The sequence below is a fragment of the Centroberyx affinis genome, unplaced genomic scaffold, assembly GCF_046629955.1.
Source record: "Centroberyx affinis isolate AG114_WGS23_722 - 3 ecotype Tasmania unplaced genomic scaffold, CSIRO-AGI_Caff_v1 ptg003857l_1, whole genome shotgun sequence".
NCBI lineage: Eukaryota > Metazoa > Chordata > Actinopteri > Beryciformes > Berycidae > Centroberyx > Centroberyx affinis.
In genome coordinates this window covers 334,175-356,646 of record NW_027281704.1, presented here as the reverse complement: position 1 = coordinate 356,646, position 22,472 = coordinate 334,175, and the positions used below count along the sequence as shown (strand labels likewise).

The following is a 22,472-nucleotide window of genomic DNA, read 5'->3' as shown; positions in this document are numbered from 1 at the left end:
CTCACTTTTTCCAAACTGTCCCTCTGATGTTGTTTTCCCCCGATGGACGCTGTAAAGTAGGTCTGTCAGCAGTGTGCATACATGAATGGATAAGGGTTTGTCCGTGTGTGTGTGTATGTGTGTTGTACATTATGCTAAAGTCATCAGCAGGCAATGCTGTCTGCCTCTTAATGGTATTTTTATGAGTGTTAGTGTGAGTGTTGTAAAAACACATGCTGGCATGAAAATATCCTTAACCAGAGTGGAAATGGCGAAATGGCTGTAGCAGCACGTAGCATGTGCATGTTATTGTGTGTGTGTGTGTGTGTGTGTGTGTGTCTGACTGTGTGTGTGTGTGTGTGACCTAGCATAGCTTGTAGCACCTACATGTGTGTGACGTCTGGATGTAGGTGAGATCACTGACAAGTGTGTGTATGATGGAGGTATCACCCTCCTTCCTCCCTCTCTCTCTCTCTCTCTCTCTCTCTCTTTCTCTCTCTCTCTCGCTCTCTCTCGCTCTCTCTCTCTCTCTCTCTCTCTCTCTCTTTCTCTCTCTGTGGCCCCTTGTCTCCAGGTGCTTCCTTCAGGGAGCTGTAATGGCTTCAGCAGGACATGTTTTGTGTACGTGTGTTTGTGTGTGTGTGTGTGTGTGTGTGTGTGCATGTATGTACGGGAGTATGTATGCATTTGTACCTTTTTGTTTGTCTGTGTTTGTATGCCACTGTGTGTCATTGTGTCTATGTGATTTTTGTACATATCTATGTACACGCATGCATGTACAGTATGTGTATGTGTGTATGTCTACAGGCACGCGGGTGTGTGTGTGTGTGTGTGTGCGCGTGTGTGTTTGTACAGCTCATACAGAGGCAAGACGAGTGTGTAACACACTGGATAGAATCTCACAATCCTCCTCCATCTATTCTCCTGAGTGTAGAAGTTGAAGTGTCCTGCTGTGAGAGCGTCACAGCGTATTTGACCGCACACATCAGGGAGCACATCTACCCATCAATTACCCACGCTCTATTGGCTCGCGTGTCATAATATCCCATGTAACGCAGAATGAAAATAACAGATTGTCCCATGTTATCTGGACTTGTATCATGAGAGCCTCTCATCTGCGTTGGCCATATTGAAACGCAATCAATTCAATTCACTTCGCAACAATGTTCTTCCCAAACTGGTGTTGATCCTGATCCTGATTTGCTCTCTGTTTTTTTCCGTTTTCTTCCTGGATGAATCAACAGCGATTCTCTCAACAGCAACTGCCCATAAGCCGTGGTGACTGTGTATGGAACAAAAAGGCGGCTGATGTGTCCCATTCATTCCAGTCACAGTGAGGTCAGCTGATGATGCTGACGAACGTCGGGTGTGACACACACACACAGCCGCCCCCCGCTGACCTCTCAGCCTCATGACTAATAGCTGACCCTCAAGCCTTTCTCCCATGCACACAGTGAAAGATGTTAGTCTTCTGACTGCCTGTAGGAAGTTGCCTGCCTTGTGATGTGTGTTGTGTGAGTGTAATGTGTATTTTCACCACCAGGTGGGAGCGCTGAGTCGAATAATTCCACTCTGCAGTAATCTCACACAACCTTATGTCAGCTGTGACCACTTACACAAGGCCGATTTCCAGAACTCCAGTTTTTTGATCGGTGTTTCATGTTTCGTGTCTTTATTTTCTGTGACAGTCTATTTATTTTGAGGATCACCCTCTATAGGTTTTAAGTAAGACGTTTTATTGAGGGAAATCACGGCCCAGTTGCTTCCTGGTCGGACGTGATTGGTGTTTTTGGGTGGGTTGCCATGGCGATGTGCTGAGTAGAACAATATGTGTGTGCTGTGGGGGCAATGAGGATGGTGATTATAATGCTGGCCTGTTGACGCGCTGAACAGTGTTATTACTGAGCAGAGAGACATGGAGGAGAGCAGCAGAGGGGGGGGAGAGGGAGAGAGGAGATAGAGAGAGAGAGACAGAGAGAGGCCCATTGAGAGCCATCTCTGGAGACAGCTGCTCTCTCTATTTACCAAGCCATTCCATCCTATGCATGAGGGAACACACACGCATGCACACAGACGTGAACCCCCCCCCCCACCCCCACCCCCCACCCACCACACACACACACACACACACACACACACACGGCAGTCTTCATTGCAAAATAAAACCAGAGCGCAAAAGCAATGGAGGGGGCACGCCTGTGTGTGTGTGTGTGTATGTGTGTGTGTGTGTATGCGTGTGCAGTGCAGTAGCAGCCATGTTTCCAACAGGTGCTGTATTTGATTAAAGTGAGCGGGGCCTGGCTGGGTGCTGCTGTTTAACATTTGGTTAAGGACAGCTGCTGTCACTACAGCTGTGCATATACTTTAGACAAAGCCACTTCACTATGTGGGCTGGGCTGCCAGAGGGGTAACACTGAATAATGTAGTCTCAAGCTGATATATTGTTTATACAGTACAATTCGCCAAACGGTGCTATAGCTATTAGACTGAGTGTGTGTGTGTGCACATGTTTGAGCATTACTGTGCGAGCGAACGTTCAGTTTTCTTTGTTTGCGAGCTTCCCTGAACATATTGGACCGTCAGTGATCCTCAGTGCAGTGCTTCCTCTCACCAGTCGTTCCCATAGTCTGCTGAAAGCACAGTACTGTGCTGAGAGCCAGGCCCTTCTGGTTATGTTTACACTACCAGAGCTGCTGATTCCATTAGTCATGCTAATGCTAGTCTCTTTCTGTGCCTCTCTGTCTCTCTGTCTCTCTCTCTCCTCTCTCTCTCTCTCTCTCTCTCTCTCTCTTACACACACGCACAAGAAGGGAAATCTTACCGTTACTTTTAGTTTCCATCAAAACAACAAGATCTCTCTCTCTACCTGGGTAGAGAACTGGCACACCTTTCTGTCTCCCCCTCTCTCTCTACCTCTACCCTCCTCCTTTCCCCTCCTCTTCTGCCTGTCTTGTCCTTCCATCTCTCCTCTCCTTTCCCCCCCTCTGAAGTCCCAAGCCAGGTAGAGCTGCTTATTATGGTGTTGCCATGTAAACAGAGCCGTGGTAACCCAGCTAGTCACCTCCAAAATGTACGCTCATGTACAAATGCACACACACAATCAAAGACAACACACAGACACAGACACACACACACAGCTCTACCTCTTCCAGATGGCCTATTTGATAAAGCCTGACTCATGTGTTGAGGGCAGCCAAGTCTTTGTTGTGTCAGTATGAGCTCAACAGGAAGCTGGGTTTCCTCTTTAGCTGGTACTGACAAAGGCGAACAAAGAAATCAATACCATCTAAGCCTGGTGAAGCTTGCATGTGTGTCGCATATGAAATAACTGACATACGGATAGAATGACAAGGGGATTCATCACATTGTCAATGACACACAAATATCAGCAGGCATAGTGATATAGTACAGTGTAATTACTCTATGATAATAAACTCATTTTTTTCCATCAGGTCTCCTATACTGTGGAACAACTTGCTCTGGAGGAGCGTAGGCTAGATGAATCAGTTCAGTCTTTTAGATCACTTCTTGAAAACCCATACTCTATGTAGCAGTTCTTAGAATTACTGACTCATTTATTATTGACTAATTTCCATGTAATCTCATTCATGTAATATAATTTGTTTTTGCTCCTCTTTCTTATTTTGTTTACCTGTCTGCCAGCAGGATGTCAAGAACTTCTGAATGGATTTCCACGAAATTTGGTCGACAGACTAGATTCAATAAATTACATTTTGGTGGTGATGTGGGATTTCCGCCGTCAGGCAATTATTTTTAAGATTTTTTTTTTTGGCTTTATTAGATTGTTGAAAGTAGAGAGAAACGGGGAAGATTCGGAGAGAAAGGGGGACTGCATGCGACAAAGGTCCTAGACCAGATTAAAACCCAGGACATTGTGGTCACATGGTATGCGCCTTAGACCACTGAGCCACCAGGACACCGCTGGTACAGTAATTGCAATTTTTGGCAGTAACTATGAAACTAATGGATAGATACTTGGATAGAAGCTTAGGTTTGCTGGGTCAAGAAATCAATTTAACTTGTCTTTGGGAGTAACAGCAAATCTTTTTGCAATGGGGGAGGTTTGCACTGTCTGAGTGCCTCATTGTTATCTAGTGTCTTTTGTTGCTCTGTACAGTGTTTGTAAACCATGTTTTTTGAAAAGGTTGTATACAAATAAAGTTACAGATATTATTATTATTATAAGTAGTAGTAGTAGTAGTAGTAACAGCAGCAGCAGCAGTATAGTCTGAATAAAACAGTTCAGGTGTATCTGCATCCTTGTGCCCAGTGTGGATTTAATTATCGTTAAAATATTTCCTGGAGCTGCGTCTCAGATTCCAGAGATCCCAGGACTTCGGTCCACTGGCATCAGCGGGGCACAGGCCCGGCCGGAGAGGAGGGACAGACTGGCGCCGGGGCCTGCGGATGTGTGTGTGAGTGTGTGTGTGTGTGTGTGTGTGTGTGTAGGACGATCTACACACTGACATTCACAACCTGTCGCTGCCCTGGCAGTGCCCTAGCAACAGCCATGCCTGCCTGGCATCCGTTTATAGAAGTCTTCCTCTTCTTCTTCTCCTCCTCCTCTTCTCCTCCCACTCCACTCCTCTCATTTTCCAGCTCTCAGTAGGGCAGGATCCCCTTCACAGCCACGGCCTGGCTTTCTTTAAGCAGTAGGCGGCTGTCTCTGTCCCTCTTCATCTGTGTGCTGCAGTGCAACATAACACCGACTGGGAAGCGTGCAGCTGCTTATTCAAACACACTAATGTACAGTAGAGGCCCAACAGATTAGTTCTCTCCATTGGCTGTGATGGAGGATTTGATAAAATTAGCTGAATTTCTCAGTAATGGCCTCGTTTGTTTACAGCAATTATACCACACTGTCAAAACTAATTTGAGAATAATCATAATAACCAGAGCATCTGCAAAATGTCCCATAAAAACTCTTTCTCTTCTCCTTGCTGAATCCACCCTTCATATATAATGCATGTCTTTATACTGTTAGACAAATGCTGGATTTCATTATCATCAGCCATTGCAAAGAGGAAGATGTTTTTTAGCGAGTTCCCCTCCCTTCGGGCTTGAGGAAAGCAGTAAATTGTTTTCAGGTATCCATGAAACAGGGATAAACAGAATTTCACCTAAGAGGCAACAGTGTAATGTAATCCACATTGTGAGCAGCTCAAGATATCAGTGTTGATATATGCAACCGTCATGACCCTACAATACCTTTAGCACCAGTTCCTTCTCATAACACAGGCCTAGGGTATTATCTATGTAAGGCATGTATCTGTATTTAATGTTCTGCTAATGGCATAGGAATGCAGCTGTTTTCGTAAGTGCGACTGTATTCCCGGCGTTATGATCACTATGATATGAATGGAGCTCCTCGACAAATCAGGGAGGAAACATTCTAGTCTTCTCCCAGTGTGACCAGTTGTTATAGGAGATTGGATTAGAGTCGGCTGGGCATGCTGGGGCTTGAAAGGATATGCGGTCAAAGGAAGTGTGCTTATGTGTGTGCGTGTGCGCGTGTGTGTGTGTGCATGTGTTTGGTGGCGGGGGTATGGGGGCGTTGAAAACTTGCCTATGTATGTACTTCTGTGCCTGTGTATGTGCCTGCATGTGTGTATGCATGTGTGCACAGTATTTTTGCACGCATCTGCTATACACATATTTGTTGTGTGTATGTGTTTGTGTGCGCACATGCGGGTTTGTACATATGTTTGGGTGGATTGTGTGTGTGTTTGTGTGTGTGTGTGTGTATGTATGTGTGTGCCAGGGAGTGGAGGAATGTCAGACACATGCGGTTGGCAGGACGCAGTGTGTGGGTTGAGGGTGTGTCCAGAGCAGGATTCTCCCCGTGTTTCCATCCCCTATCTGTTTCCAGATCGCATTACTGTACGCTGGAGACACCACTACCACTACCACTGTTGCCCGTAGCAACAGGTTTTATTTACAGGTGCAACGCTGACCTCTGGTGGAGGGAGTGACACAATGTCAGATGTTGTGGGGCTGATGTGTCAGCTGTAAATAACACACATATTTAAGTATACGCTCTTATAGTAGTATATGTATGTCTTCATCTTATCTACAGGGAAATATTTTTTCCACAGGGAATGATGCATGTATTCACACCACACACACACAAACATATTACACACATATAAAAGTTCAGATAAGGTGACCAGACCCAGGCCCATTTCAAGCTTAGTATCCCATGTTCCTGGCAGCTGTTTTCACATATCCTGGTTTTCAACATAAGTCCAGGCGTTTGTCCAGTTTTCATGGCAGTTAGAAATGTTCATTGACTGTTACATGTTTTCAGAACTTAAAAAGACAAATCCCATGCGGTCCGGATCACTCATACCTTCAATCCCACTAGCAAACAAGAAGCAACATTGTGTCCTGTTTTTCAATTTGGAAAATCTGGTCACCCCTAACACAAATGTGCACACACACACACGTATCCTTGGTGACGTACTTTGCATGCTTCAGTGGTGGGTAAATGTTGTGTATGATTGATCCCAGGCTGCAGGTCTTGGTACAGTAAAGCCTCCTATTTGTTTTAGATCTTTGTGTGCTTGTGTGTGTGTGTCTGTGGTGTCTGTGTGTGTCTGTGGTGTGTGTGTGTGTGTGTGTGCGTGTTTCTGCACGCGCGCACATCTGTGTTTATGTGGGGTAAATGCGCCTAAATCAATGTAGGACGCAAACTTAGATTCCAACGTAAGCAACAAATTGGCAGGAAGCTTGCCAAACATGTGAGATTTCACTTCCACACAGTTTATCATAACAACACACACACGGGATAGCGACTGTCGAGGAGATTGTAGAATATTTCTGTCGCTTTTCATTCTGAATAATTTATTACAGTGTAAATCAAAATTGGAGTGATTTTTCATATCTGTCTATTTATCCATTTTTCATTTCATCTCTCTCCTCCTTTTTGCCTCCCTTGGCTTCCCTTCCCTCTGGAAACAGTCTTGCTTTGCAGTTTGAAAGAGAGTTATGAGCCTTTTGAGAGGAGGGTGCCCTATCACTCACACACACACACACACACACACACACTGACAGCTAGCTACTGTCAGTGCTAGCTGTCTGGACATTGATGAATAGTTAATTTCAGCCCGGAGGTCAGCAGCAGTGCTTCATCCCCATTGGCCTGTCTCCTCTGTGGCTGGGAGAGCGGGATTGGTCGCCTCAGGGCGTGATCTCGCTGTCTATTGGATGATTAGGTAACTCCAGTCTTCACTCAGGGTTTGAATGGAAGAGATTTTAGGCAAGCAGTTTCTTTGAATTGGTAAGCACTGCTTTGATAACAAGTAAGTGTAGATCATCGTCTTTACAAAGAGAAGACAAGCCGCGAATTGTACGCATGCTCAACTGTACATGATCTTCCTTGCTGTATTCTTGCCATGCATTCATGGGAGAAAAGAATCTACACACACACACACACTCCTCCTCCCTACTTCTCTCTCTCTCTCTCAAGCACACACACACACACACACACACACACACACACACACTGACCAACGCCCCTGTCCACCCTTCCCCCTCCACCCCACACACAGAGGCTCATTCACATGGCCATTAAGTCATTAGGCAACTTATTTATTGATGTCTGCTTCCAGTCCGACTGACCGTACGTATCTGACAATCTACCAACTGCCTGCATGAGCCTGTACTGACCATATTAGTCCATAATATGATTCTGTCTCCACTCTGGATTTATTTATCTATCTTATCCACTCTATCTGACATCAGATATCAGATACTGACAAGGCTTGGTTGGAGATATGTCTGTGTCTTTGAGTGTAGTGTGTGTGTATGGTGGTGTGTGTGTTTATGCAGAGGGATGGTTATGGGTGTGTGTGTGTGTGTATGTGGGGGGGGGGGGGGGGGCTTATGTATGCATTCATGTGCTTATATGTAAGATGGGATGCTGATGTTGCCATAATCCCACATAATAAGGCTTGAATATGTTTCAATAGTAAGTATTCTGTCTATTTGGTCAGTTGCCATGGGTGTGTGAGCCATGTGACTTAGAGTAAGTGTTTTTGAGTGTCTTCAAGTTTGATGGATCCTCACCAGCCCAGTCAAAAATGAGAGTTTTCACAGAAAGAAACCACTCTGAGAGGACGGCTGTAGAGAGGGAGGGAGGAATGGAGGGAAGGAGAGGGGGGAGGGAAGATAGAAAACTGAGAGAGAGAGAGAGAGAGAGAGAGAGGGTGGGGGGTTGTCATCGCTCGCTCATTCCAAGCTCTGAAGCTCTGGAAGTGGAGGAGGAGGAGGAGAAGAGAAAAATAAGTTGCTGCTTTAAGAAAGAGAGAAAGTCAGAGAAAGAGGGAAAGGGAGGAGAGACAGAGAGAGCTAGAAAGAGAGAGAGAGAGAGAGAGGAGAGAGCCGTGGACTTGGATCAGTGAGCCGCTACTCTCGTTTTTTCCCCCCCTCCCCTCCTCTCTCTTGCACGGGCTCCTAATTTGGGATTTGTTTAAAGCGGGACTGCGCCTAAGGAAGACTTTGCCTTGCTGGGGAAAGGGAACCCTGCTTCCTTTCTCTCACATACACACACACACACACACACACACTTGCTCCCCAAAATGTCTGATTCCACTGTCAACGCTCACTTGGAAGGGATCATATCAGACTTTGAAGGTTAGTTTCTTTCTCTCTTTCACTCTCCTGCTCCACTGTTTTTCTTCTCCTTGTCACTCTGTGGCGTGAAGCAGTCTTTAACCCGGCCATGAGGACACTATAGATCGCTTCCACATGTTTGATTGGAACCGAGCGGATTTGGAAAATGGAGAGTGTGAAGGGTTCGTTGACGTCTGTGGCGGGCTGTGGTGTTTGGAGAGGGAAATCGTGCTAAAATTCTGTCTTTTTACGCCTCTTTAACTTTGTTGAGATGCACGCTTTGAGTGTGTGTGTGTGTGTGTGTGTGTGAGGTGTGGGTCATGTGGCTATCGTATGTGTGAGTTGTGTGTCTCTGTGTGGAAGACACAAACCGTGCATTCAGAGGACAGTGTGCAATTGATTTAGCAACTCTTTAAGGGAGTCTGCGTCATAGGAAGACCACATGGGGGGGGGGGGGGGGTATGCACTCAGGAGACGGCAACTGACCATACGGCTGTGAGGGGAACACCGAACACCTGGCAACCCCCCCCCCCCCCTCCCTGTTCCTCCCCTCCCTCCTTCGCTTTTCCTTTTCATCTCCCTGCCGCTGGCGTACGGATTCCCCCTGTCATCCCTCTCCTCCCTCTCTTCTTCCTCCTCCTCCGGCTGCGCTTCCCCTTTTCCTCTCTCAGCGCCTCGTCCATCCTCTCCCCTGGCTTGGGGAGGGGGAGTGGAGTGGGGGGTGGGGGGTATGTCTGTCTGTCTGTCTGTCTGTCTCCTGTCTCCCATAGCCATTAGGGACGCATCCGCACTTGTCCGTAGCTGCTCCTCTGTCAACACCAGTTAGCTTGTGGTATGTACTGTGAATCTCTCTCTCTCTCTCTGTATCTCTCTCTTTCTCTCTCTCTCTCCCTGTAGTTCTGAAACAGAGCAGAAAGATAAGCAGCATTCAGAAAAAGAGAGGCATCAGGGGTGAAGAAGTGTGTTTTAACCATGTGGCGTGAAGTCATGCTTTTAGAGCTCCCTCACCCATGTGTAACACCAACATAATGGGCTACTGTTGTGATTGCCAATGGTGTGTGCGACTCCTGGCTTGACTGTGTGTGGTAATACCTTATATATGTGGCTCTGCGTGGCTCAGTGAGTACAGCATGGCACAGACGCTGCTAGGGCTACAGCAGGGGTGTGACTCCCACTGGGGCCAGCCATACGGTAAATTCACGCGACAGTGTGTGTCTGTGTCTTCCATGTCACCATTGTTAGATACTGAGTGTGCTGATCACCCCATCTATCAGCCAGTGACAAAGCTGTGTGTATGTGTATGTGTATGTGTGTGTGTGTGTGTGTGTGCTGCTGTGCGACTTCCACCCAGTCTCAGGGCTTCACAGTATGTGACTGATGACCTAAGCTGTGACCTCATCCTGACAAACTGACACACATCATTGACCGGGCCACTGGGCCTTCCGCTAAGTAGGATGACTTGCACACACACACACACACACACACACACACACACACACACACACACGCGCACACAGTATCATTTTTTACAGTCTCTTGATAGGAGTTTGTTCTCTTAAAAAAGGCTCTTGTGTTTTCTTTGAGGTTTTCTAGCTCTGAGGCTCTGGGAAACTCATATTATTGAGTTATTGCAGGCAATGTAAAGATACCAGAGCTACATTTTGATATCCCTTGATCCAGAGAATTTGCTTATAGTGGTTCCTATTTCAAGCATTGACAGTGAGAATGTCTCTTCGCTACTACTGCTGCTACTATGACGACTATTACAACTCTACTGCTCTCTTTTTATCTCTCTCTCCCTCTCTCTCTCTCTCTTTATCTCCAAGCTGCATGTTGAGGGCATTCGCTGGTCCAGTGAGAGGAAATTCCACAGAAGGAGTAGATTTCTGTGGTGGGTGAAACGTCGGGGCGGACAGAGGAGGAGTGGATCTGAGCACAGCCGGGCTTCTCTTTACAGGGCTGAATGAGGCCCGGCCTGCATGGCACTCTGCAGTCTTATAGTTAGACACTCAACGATAAAATAGAATAAAACCTTAATCCTCCGAGGGGAAATCGGGTCTTTGCAGCAACAAAGAATAGGTTATAGATAAAATACAGTGAATAGAACATATTGAAGATTAAAGATTCATCATGCTAATGCAGAGCTCCTATTGGCTGGAAAAGATATATGTTGACTATTACATGTGTATTAAATGTTTTGAGGTGTTTCTTTGACATGGTAATTTGTAATTTTACTCTATGGTGTGCAGAAGATTCAGAAAAAGGCAACAGAAATATTGAACATTTATCCTTTGACATCTTTCAGACTTATGTTATTCCGGTTTGCCACCAGGCTTCATATGGATATTCCACACTGAGTGCTCTTTAATCTCTGCAGAGCAAGTTCGACAATGACTACCGAATTAGAGGACACACCTTGTTTTATTGGAAAGAACTCTTTAATAGTACCGGCGAGAAGTTTGGCGAGGGATCGTGGTCGGAAACGCAAACACCTTTCAAGAGAAAACCGCCATTATAAGCCAACTGCCACTTAGCTGTGGCTTTGTATTTTTTCAGGACCCCCTTGAGTTAGTTGGTGCATGGCCTAGTTCCATTTCATAAATGGAACTAGCGTGAGCATCAAGTTGGTACAGTTTAGCTGCAGGGACACTGTGTTATTGGTCTGAAAACTCAGTCTTGTGACACACACTCTGCAGAGTAGCATCACTGACAGAACTTGTGTGTTAGAGGGAGGAAGTGTGTCCTGACAGAGGCTGATGATAGCCGTCCCAGGCGTCTCCATCCTTATCAGCGTTATCAGGCTGCTAGATACTCACCAGCTAGCACAGGTTTCCTGCTAATGACGCCAATAGCATTAGTGCTGTTAGGTAGCTCTGGGGGTCACTCTGAGTTACAGAGAACACAGCAGGTCTTTGTCAGCTTTTAGCCGCTCCTAGCTGTTATTCTCCCTGTTGGACACGTGGAGTGAAACCCACACCGATGCCAACCCCAGCCAAGACCCCAGAGTTATCACCAAGCCCCATGCTATGGCTAAAAACAACTAGCCTGCGATGAAAGATTTTCTTTTGTAGGTTGAGTAGGAACTTTTCTTTCTGCAGGGGATGGAAAGTGTGTTTGACAACTTTAATAGACACCTCGTGGAGAGGGAATCAGACTTTTCAGGGGCTGAATGTTCTTGTGCCAGTGTGGAGGTCCAAAGCACATTTTGACAAGTACAACAGGCTACTGTGGTGAATTGCCGAACCTTGTTTTCAGAGAGAGGCCGAGTGTGAGTGACTTCAGGTGTGAGTGCTTCTCACATGTGTCAACCTGTGTCAACCTTCAAAGTTCATTCAACAAAATGCCACCCACAGATGTGAACCAGGATGACAAGGCCACCACAGTTTATGTAAAAACTTAGCCTCAAACACATAATCAGGTACATGTACCCATAATCAGGTGCAGTAGCATGATGGCTCTTATTGTGAGAGCTATAGTTACAAAGTATTAGACTACTGTAGGCCACTTAGCACTTGGCAACAATTTAAGTATAGTTATAGTAGTATGAGTTATCAAGATTCCTGCTTACAGTAATCGTGTGTTCATGTGCTTGTGGGAAGGTCGGACATCCGGGACCTCCAAGTTGGCTGCTAAACAGAGCTGCATTCTTGTGCTATTTTGTTGGGAAATCAAACCCGGAACACATACAATAAACAAACATGGACGTCCTGCAGCTTAACAAGCTAATTTGATAAACTTCCAAACAAAGTTAAGTTAGTCTGGCTAACTACGAACTTGCAATAAAGTTGCACGGATATGTGTTTTCTTACTGCTGACTGACACAAAACTTTATCTTTTTACCTTGTTGAAAAGGTTAAAGGTGACCATTGCATCATAACTCGCACTTGCATCAAGATTTTCTGAGTTTCCAACTTACTCATCCATTTTTCTGAGATATCTGATAGCACATGAATGCACAATAACTCTCAGTTGTCTTTTCAACAAAAGCCTGTGCTACATCTAGTTGACCCCTCACACTCATCCACTGTTATGCTCAGAGAGGCATAGAGAATGTCCATGTGGTGCTCATCCTCTCCATGCTACATTAGAGAACAGAGCAGCAACATCATGTGATTTTCCGGCAGCTCAGCCATATTGGATGCAATATGGATAACATGGATTCAGCAGTATTAATCTTTAACGCCATGTCTGAATGACTCTTGGTTGAAAAGCATCATGCTTGGCTGCATCGCCTTCCTTATTTGGCGGCTCAGTATGAAGGAAAGTTTAGATCGTTCAGAATGGAGTCACAAGATTAATGGAGTTGTATCTTCAAAGCAGATTGTTTGTGTGTCATTTCCAGGTTGAATGCTAAGAAAAGAGAGGGAGGGAGGCTAAGAGAGAGAGAGATAGGGATGTGAATAAAAGAGAAGGAGAGTTGACATTTGGTTCACATTGGTGCTCATTATTACTATCTAGGCTTGGTTGGGAGGCCTGTGATCACTGCTATCTCCTCAGAGCAGCAGCATACAGCAGCTTGGAGACATCAAATGGCTTTGTCCTTGATAACACACACACACACACACAAGCACACATGTACAGCTTTGTCCTTGAAAACACAACATACACACACACAGGCATGCAAAAACAAACATACATGCAGTTCATAGTCATACATAAGCATACAGGCACATAGACACTGACTTGGGCATAAACATAGGCAAGTAAATATGCCTTCTTGTATACATAAATACCCAGCGAGACCCATATTGGTGGGAGGCCACGCCATCCACCCCAACACACACACACACACACACACACACACACATACCACCACCGCCGGCACACACAGATCCCATGATGCAGTATGGTATGACAGGAACAGAGTGCTGATTTAAGGGGTCTGTGGCAGAGAACTGTGTTAGAGACTCTGTCTGTTTGGCTCCAACCAGGGGAGAGCAGACTATGTTTGCCTTAGTGTACTGTTCAGACACACACACACATACAGAGAGAGAGACACGCAGCTGACGGGCCTCTGTCTCCAGTGTGTCTGTGAGGCCTTCACTGTGTTGGGGTTTCTGTCACCACAGAACAGACACACACCACACAGTTAGCATAATCCTAGCCAAACAGATCATTATATCAAAATCACAATCACACACTATCTGTTTCGAGGGGGCCACGACACTTTGAATATGCTTTTGCTGCTTGCTTTCACCACTCAAGGTTTTGCCATTAAAAGCTCCATGAATAGTGCAAGTAATTTGCATGGGAGGCAGGATAAAGCAATCGCTCCATTCTTAGATAAGGAAAATACTCTAAGTAAATTAGCCGGTTCATTTGTGGCACATTGCCTTCCTTTACTGTCATTGAACGTCTCGCTGGTAGCGAGCATTCCAAAGCATTGCTCATGCCTTTTTATTATTTTTTTATTTCCAGCCTTTACCACCACATGCAATGAATTTTACATATGACCTCATTGTGACTGGTATCTCATTCCTGTACTTATTTCCTGTATTCAAATAACAGTGGAATACCCTGTCTTCCAGTCAAAGATAATTTCATGGCCAGTTGTGCTCAAATTACATTATGCCATGTGAGCAACACAAAGAGCTCATTGTCAGATGTAGAAAAGATCTGTGATGAGTTTCCTGGTGGCTCTGTGGGTCTACGACATACTTTTGACAATCTGAGTTCTGACTCAGATTGTCAAACTCACAGCCTTTGTCAGACTCACAGCCTTTTCTGCATGTCACCATCTTTCTCTTTCCCATCTTTCCTGTCATTCTCCACTATACACTGAAGAAATGCCAAAAAAGGGATCTAAGAATCAGAGTCACTTTAATTGCCACATATAATAAATGGACAGGATTTTGTCTTGCTGACATAGGTCCAGAGTTCCACAGTACATGCTGGCACAACAGGACTTTACATGCAAAGTGCAAAAGGAGAGTGTGGACAGACCTCCCAAAATCTCTTCCATAGACATCACTGTTGCATTCTCCCTGTGACAAAGAAGTCAGCCATCTTCATAACATATGCCATTTGATGGATACTTTTATCTAAAGCGCCTTACAGTACCATGAGTGCATGATGTGTTTTTGTTGCCCCAGTAGGAATGGAAGCCCTAACTCTGGTAGTGTGATAGAGGCAAGAGGCTACAGGAGGAGAGCCTGTGTAGCAAGGTAATCCTTAAAGCTGAGAGGAACGACATATAACAGAGTTGCAATGTCAGACATATTCATAAGGATTTGCACCTGGTTTATCTTCCCTTATCAAATTCTTTAGGTTGTGTAACTTTAAGTACATTGTTTGATTGATTGCGCCTCTCTTTTGTGCAACTCTGTACAAATCCCGACTGATTGCGCTACTCTCCTGGTGATAATAAACATAATTTTAATGGATGATGCATATTAAGCTATGTGTATTCACAGTCAGGTTGCATTTCAACAGTAATCAATGTTGCAGACTATTGATCATGTTCCCCATTAGCGGCCTCTGGCAATTACAATTACCCTTTCACCTCCTGTGAGGAAGCTCGGTCTCTGTTTGTGCCAGTTATCTATCACCTTCCTCCCTCACCTCTCTGGCCCAGTGCCAGCTGCCCATCCAGCGAACACCAGGATAAAACCCTCCATTGTCTAGGAACGAAGGTCTAGGGGACCTGAGGCGCTGACAGACCTGGAATTCAGACTTGTCTGTAACCACTGTCCAAGCAGAACTGCCATAATCATATGGAAGTTTAGAAAAAGTTCAGACCAAGTGAAGCTAATCTGGCTTGACCTGATGGTTTCTCCACCTACAATCAAACCTTTACAAAGGGAGGAGAGGTGAATCTCACTGATTTGGATCTCCCCCCCTCCCATTTTTTTTTTAAAAGTGAAATCTTACACATCACACCCAAAGAGTACTATGAGTTATCATGCAGCCGCTAACAACTCGACAACCTCTCTGGTATCAGGCACAAAAACCTGCTGAAACATACCAAGTGTGTGAAAACAGTGAGTTCCAGGAAGAGGGTCTTCCCCCATGCTGGTGCCTGGCTCGTCACCCTTGAAGCAGGCCAGACGCCTGCTCTGGCTGGGCTGTTTATTTGGGACAGCGGCATTGTTGCTCCAGGGCCTGGAGCTTCTCTGATCTGGGCCGAGCTGAGGTGAGCCAGGTGTCACCCTCACATCTGACACGGAGCTAACCACGGCCAGAGTAAAGGCGTTTATCTCACAACAATAACAACTAGAAACAATGAGCCCAAACGCAGGCTGGTGGAGTGATATGGAATGACCTGGCAGGCTTCCTGGCATCTGGAGGGAGAGGTTCGGATAGTGTGGGAATGCTGTCAATCTGGGGTTATTTGTCAGATTTAGACATTTATTTGAAGGAATTTGTACTTATCACTTTATGTTTACATAGCTATAATTCTAAAGCTATTTTTAATCAAATTATTTTAACTTTTTCTAATAGGGTTAGTCCCATTGAAAGCATCAAACATAGCTTTTGCTGCAGACCAATATTGCCTGCAACAGTGTCGTCAAAGCCATATAAAAGAAACAAAGTAATGTAAAAAATAGCTACAGTCTATATTTAAGCCCCCCAGAAAGCAGTAGGCCTATTCCAATATCAAACCAGCAGGGTTAGGGGCCAAACCTATTTATTTACCTATTTTAGTCAAGATCAAAAGGTTACGTTTAATAACTACAGGGTCACGTGACCAATTAGAAGCGCTCAAGCAGGCTAGGTTAATTGTCCTGTGGAAGGTGACTTCAGATGCCCGCTTCACCTTTTATGCTGGTAGACAACGGATTAAATATAGATATTTTCCTCTCCAACTCTTCCCAGCTACTTTTATCTTCATTTTACAGTGGGACTGCTGACGGTTACTGTTATTTTACAGCTACTTTGTCACCAACGGTTGCGAAGCAGCCTGGTTGTATTTCGGTTGACTGAAAAGGTCGCTAGCTAGGTGTGGTAACCTATATTTTGTGACCTGCTTGGTGTTTTTTCATCGAAGGAACTTTGAATTGGAAACGCTATGCTGTCAAGCTATGTGAAGCGAGTTAAGTCGGGTAAGGTTATTAGATTGAACGACATTTTTTATATGCTGACAGTGATGGGGAAAGTGGTGTTACAACTTTTACTACTAACGCTAGCTACCTTCAAACTGCTTGACAAGGTTTGTGAATGATGCTCATTGTGCTAAGAATATAAATGAATATAAATGAATGAAAGACCTGTTAGGTTTCTTCAGGAAGAGATGCGGGAAAAAATTGTTTGTAGTATGTAGGCATTTGAGTCTGCCCTGTCAGTCAGTTTTGTGAGAGTTGTGATATGTAGTACTACTCTTAAAATGTCACCTTTATTTGTAACCTGATAATACTGACTTTCTACCAGGTGCCGGGGTGACTGTTTTTCTCCTGACACCCATTTCTTCATACAACTAACATTACCTTGCAACTTCAGTGTCTAATGGTAGTATTTGATTTTGCTGCTACACAACCATCTTGGTTAGCAATCAAATAGGTGTTAATGCTCACTCTCCACCCTTTCCTATGTAAGTGACTGTCCCTGACAATGAGCATTGTTTATGACAATGAATTATATTGGGGAGAAAAATCTATGAAACCTCAGAAGAGACCTAGAAAATGTGCTGTTTTTTGACTAACAACAATTGCCTTGTGTTTTCCAGCGCTGAAACGGTCGTTTGAGGTGGAGGAGGCAGATTCGTCCACACATCCCTCGCCCCTGACCCGCCGGACTACCAACCCTCTCCGCTCATCCACTTCCTCCACATCCAGCCAGCGGAGCTACGACCTGAGCTCCCGCAACTCTGACTACTCCTCGTCTAGAACCTCCCCCTCCGAGTCCTCCAATCTCCGCTCCCCCAAGACTGGCATGAGGCGCATTGAGCTGTCAGGGGGTCGCAACCCAGAGACTGCCTCTTCCCGCCGCACAGAAATCTCCATTGAGGTCTCCTCCAAGCAAATTGACAGCTCGCCCAGCGCCGGTATCGCCCGCTTTGGCCTCAAGCGGCCTGAGGTCAGCCTGAGTAGTCGGAGTACCCCCCTAGACAGCTCGTCCACCCCCCTCTCAAGCTCCACAAACAGACGGGCAGAGCTCACCATGTCACGGCCCCACGAACCCCCTGCGCCTCCCAGGAGGATGGACTCCCAGCCGGCTTCGGGCCTGTCCTCTAGGATCCCAGAGCCCCCTCAGAGAAGAGCAGAGTCCACATCCCCCAGCCTTAGCCCCGTGGAGGTGGCCAACAGGAGGCCAGAGATGCCCGTCTTCAGACAGCCAGATGGCTCGGTGCCAGGCAGGGTGGTGGAGAACAACAGCCACCCACCTCCAGCACCCAGCGCTCCCCTGCCCACCCTGGCGGAGCCCAGGGTGGAGAGGATGCAGTCCCCCGTCACAGAGACCCCAACAGCCAGACCCACAGAGAGTGAGTACCTGCTCTGCTCCTTTCAACATGCTGTCTGGTTTTGATTTCCAAGCTAACTCACTTTTATCAAGATATTACCCAGGGTTAGGCTAGGCTAATTGTTTTTACTGGAGTGAGCTACTTGAAGAGGTAATTAAGCCCATAAAATCAGTGTTTTGTTTTGTTTTGTTTTTGTAAAAGTGCCACTTGACTTTCTTTGTTTTTGATGTCAGATTTGGAGGCAACTGGTTTCAGCAAGGCCTGTCTTTCTTAATCCAGTAACTGTATGATAGCAACAGTCATTCTGAGTTTAGGCTTGATTTGGTGCTGACTTAACTGTGGTGAAATCAGTTGAGGATTGCTGTACTATGTTCCTTCTGAAATTCTTACTGTAGCTTTTTGATTTTGTCTGTTGACAGCTGTTGTTTCCGGTTAGCTTCTTCTCACAACAAACTCACAGTCTTTCTGAGAGGCACAGACATGCATGCACACACACAAAATTACCACACTGGATCCCACAAACAAATGAAACTGCAAATTTGCAGTGTAACATGAATCTTAATTTATATTATACTTATTTTATATTATATGTTTATAATGTTGTGTTGTGTTTATTTTAGATTTCTACTCTGTTTATTCTACCTAATGTTACAAGCCAGCTGTGCAGTACCATTAAAAAGAGCACCAGCACTAATCCTTGTGAGCTCAATGGTCTAGACTATCTGTGAATGTAGGTCAGGGAGGGTGATGATGAGAATCCCAGGGCTGCTCCCAGGACAGCAGTAAAGATGGGACTTATACAGTCAAGCTATTTGGCTATAGCCAACCATTAGCTCACTGGAATCAGCTGCTGGACTTAGGCATACAGGATGAAAAACTGTAAAATCAGAGGTGATGAATATAGGTGTATTTGCTGCTTTTAAAAAGGAAAGTTTGATTAGATACTAGTTATACAGAAAGTAAGGTAGCCAGAGAAGTTCTTGGCCTTAGTTTGTGTGTGTGTGTGTGTGTGTTTCAAGCACTGCTTCTCTGTAAACTGTTTAGTGGACTTTTCCATGACATAAGAGGTCTGGCCTCACTACAATACTAAAGTTTTTTGTATGTGTTTTTGTTAGATGAGGCAATCCAGTGCAAAACCTCTCCTTACCTGGACAACGTTGAGGTTGTTTTTAGTCTCACCCACGACTGACTCACCTTCCAAACATGTGGTGCGGTAATGACGCTAAAACTCAAACTGAGCATCTTGCTTTAACCAGATGTTTTCATAGTAACTTGTGCCATAAGTATTGGTTTTACTGAGGCGTAACTTCCAGAAATGCCCCTTAACTGTGGTAAAACGCTGCATATCAAGGATGGTGAGTCACGGTTCATATGGGCTAAGCTCTTAGGCAGTCCAGTTCAAGATTAGAAGAGCAAGTCTCTCTAATGTTGTTTACTTAATCCTGTCATACCACAGGAAAGCCTTGTAGGATGTGACTAAGGACTGTTTTTCATTTTGGGGTTAGTAGCACAGGGAGCACAGGTGACGTTGCAGTTTGGGTGGTATGGTGAGATTTCTCTTTCTGTTAGGCTTCAATAGAGTCTGAACTCCAGACTGGTTTCTGGTATGTTGGAAAAGTTTGTGTGTGTGTATGCGTGCGCATGCATGCAGTGGCTTCTGAATCTCTGCACTCTCTTGCGAGTTCCTTGCGCTGTTTGGTTTCCCCTCTATCATTGTTTATCCTTTCAGAGAGGCTCATCTTTGTACTAGTGTGTGTGGAGCAGTGTTATCTGGAGACAGCTGTGTTCATGCGTTGCTCTCTAGCTAGTTGAGTACTATCCAGGCGTAGGCGGCTGGGAGGTGTTACATTCCAAATCTGGAGGCCATAAAATGCTCTACATAAAAATAGAAAGCCTCCAATTTCCAGTTTTTATGCTGCATGTTGCCTTTCTCAGTGTCTCTCTCTCTCTCGCTGCACTTCCTTGGCAGGGAGTTTGGGTTTTAATTTAGCTTTTGCCTCATGCAGAAGAGTTATTCTACAGCTTTTTCGGTCCCGCCGCTACAGTACTGTTGAATCAGTCAGTTCTTTAAAGGAAGGAAGGAAGGATGCATGCTAATTATCCAAAATGTGGCGTAGCGTCAATAAGACGAAAAGAAGCAGGGGAAAGTGAGAGGATTAAGTCTCCTCTTCTGCCACATTTGGCTCGGATTACCACTCCCCCTGCTTAGCCCTGCATGTGCAGGGAGGGAAGGGCCTGCGAGAAAGAAGATCGCGGAGGAAGCGAGGAGGAGATAGGAGGGAGAGAGAATGGGGAGGGTTAGTGGGGAGAAAGGAAGAGGGAGAAAAATGGGGAGAGACGGAGCATGTGAGAAAGAGAGTCAGATTTCCTGTAAACTCTTCCTGTATCAGGAGGGAGAAAGCCAAATGAGGAAAGTCAACTTTGACCTCCAATCAGTTGGGAGTAAAACTAAACTGACAGACCTCTCTGTTTTGACGACGAGCCCAAAACTACAACCTAGTTTCTGTTTGGCCGCACGAGCTCACACTACAATGATTCAGCCTAATTATTTTTTAGCCCATAATATTTGTTTTTAGATTTAGATTTATTTCTGTTGAGATATGTTTTCTCTTGTTTTTAGATGGGAAAACTTCTGTTACCCCAGGTATGTAGGTACCCCACCCTCAGGGTGTGTGTGTGTGTGTGTGCATGCGTGTGTTCATTCACGGTTATGAGTCTTTTTAGGTAAGCCCTCGCACAGATGACAAGGTTAAGAATGTCTCACCCAAGGGAGAGTGACTGATGAACACGGTGGTAAGCGATAAGGTGGCGGTTTTTATGGCGGTTGTCGTAAAGTACAAGGTGCTGTAATGACATGCTCTGTTTCTGTTGATTTGTATTCCTGTGTCGGCGATAATGATGAGCAGCTGTATTCAGTCTTCTGGTGCTTCAACAGGATATGATCTCATGTGTTTACACACACAGACACACACAGACACACACCCACCCACTCATTCATTCTGTGCACAGTTCATCTCGGTTTCCTGTCCCATGCCTTGACCTTGATTTAGTTTCTCTTGGCTGCAATAATGCATGTTATAGAATCAAGCCAGTGTTCAAGAAAAGACAGACAGATACCTTACTTTGAGATGCATAAGCCTACAGATGTGACAGACTAACTTTAGGTAAGGTGGTTTGGGTTAAGGTCAGAGCATGTATTCATGACGGACTTTGCTCCCCTCTTAAAGTAGTAGTTAATGTTATAACTTGCCATTGATAAGTGATGTGTTGGATGAAACTGGACCACCGTCACACTAAAGATGGTGGTTTTATTTACAGTAAGGGCCACACACAATAGTTGCAACACCAGGATTTCAACATAATCTGTTCCAATACCAGCCACCCACTCCCTCTCATTACTGACACTGACCTCCCTCTGACCTCAGGAAGCAATTTGAGCAATGTTGTGTTTTATTAGTCCAGAGGCAGCTTTCGAGAAGGGAACTTGTAAATGAAATTAAGCAACAGCCACGCTATTAAAGGGAAGAGCAGAGTTGAACCGAGGGAGTCGTCAAGGCTTAATGGGGAACTAGAGCGTGGCCACTTTATGTGATGTGCTCTGTTTAGCGTGGAGCTAGCTGTTGGACTGAGCACCTTTTTGTACACAGTCCTTCTGCTGAGCTGTGTGGTCATGCATTGTGATTTGGCTAGCCAAAAGTGCAGAAAACACTTCTGGACAGTTTGTCTTTCTATTATTTGCCTATTATTTTACTTTGCAAAGGGCTTTGAGTGTAGTGTTATGTGGTGACCTGTGTCTAAAGTCAGTTTTAAGTAGGAGAACATGTCTGTAGGAAAAAGGAGAGGTGGTGATGGGAAAAGAAGAATTTAGTTCATGTAATTTCACTCCTTTCTCCCCTCACATACCAGATCCAGATGGGGCGGCTGTGGCTCAGGAGGTAGAGTGGGTCATCCACTAATCAGACGGTCAGCGGTTCGATCCCCGGCTCCTCCAGTCCACATGTTGAAGTGTCCTTGGGCAAGATACTGAACCCCAAATTGCTCCCGATGGTTGCGCCAGCACCGTGCGTGGTAGCTTGCCGCCAGCGGTGTATGAATGTGTGTGTGAATGGGTGAATGTAGGCATCTTGTAAAGCACTTTGGATAAAAGCGCTATATAAATGCATTCCAAATGCAGTCCATCCAGGATCTATGAAAGCTCAAAGGTCAAAAATATATAAAACATTGATCAACATCTCAATTTTGAGAATTAGAATTAGCCTTGCTTTTAACAGATCAAAGTTAGCCTCCAGGGTAATTAATGCAATGGTTGTTTGCCATTTGAATTGGCCGTGGACTCTAGTGCTTTTGAGAAGGGCCTTTGATGAGGATTATCTTGAAGCTGAGTTAGCAATAGTTTTGGTTGATGATTCATTATCTTATGATCAATAGAGTCTTGTGCTGGCCTGCTGAGTGTTCCCCGGGA

The 22,472-nt window shown here is 45.2% G+C and overlaps 1 protein-coding gene across 2 annotated transcripts in view; it reads left to right on the top strand.

Annotated features, from left to right (window-relative positions):
• Nucleotides 1-9,369: 9,369 nt before the first annotated feature.
• Nucleotides 9,370-22,472, top strand: part of LOC139662659 (septin-9-like) — a 48,519-nt gene continuing 35,416 nt past the window's right edge. Inside the window, exons 1-2 of one of the 2 annotated variants that reach the window (XM_071541370.1) lie at nucleotides 9,370-9,445; nucleotides 17,276-18,031. In XM_071541370.1, coding sequence (XP_071397471.1) covers nucleotides 17,482-18,031 — 550 coding nt within the window. In that variant the 5' untranslated portion in view covers nucleotides 9,370-9,445; nucleotides 17,276-17,481. Of the gene's footprint in view, nucleotides 9,446-14,731; nucleotides 14,778-17,275; nucleotides 18,032-22,472 lie in introns of those variants that run through there. The other variant, XM_071541369.1, reaches the window with a different exon arrangement.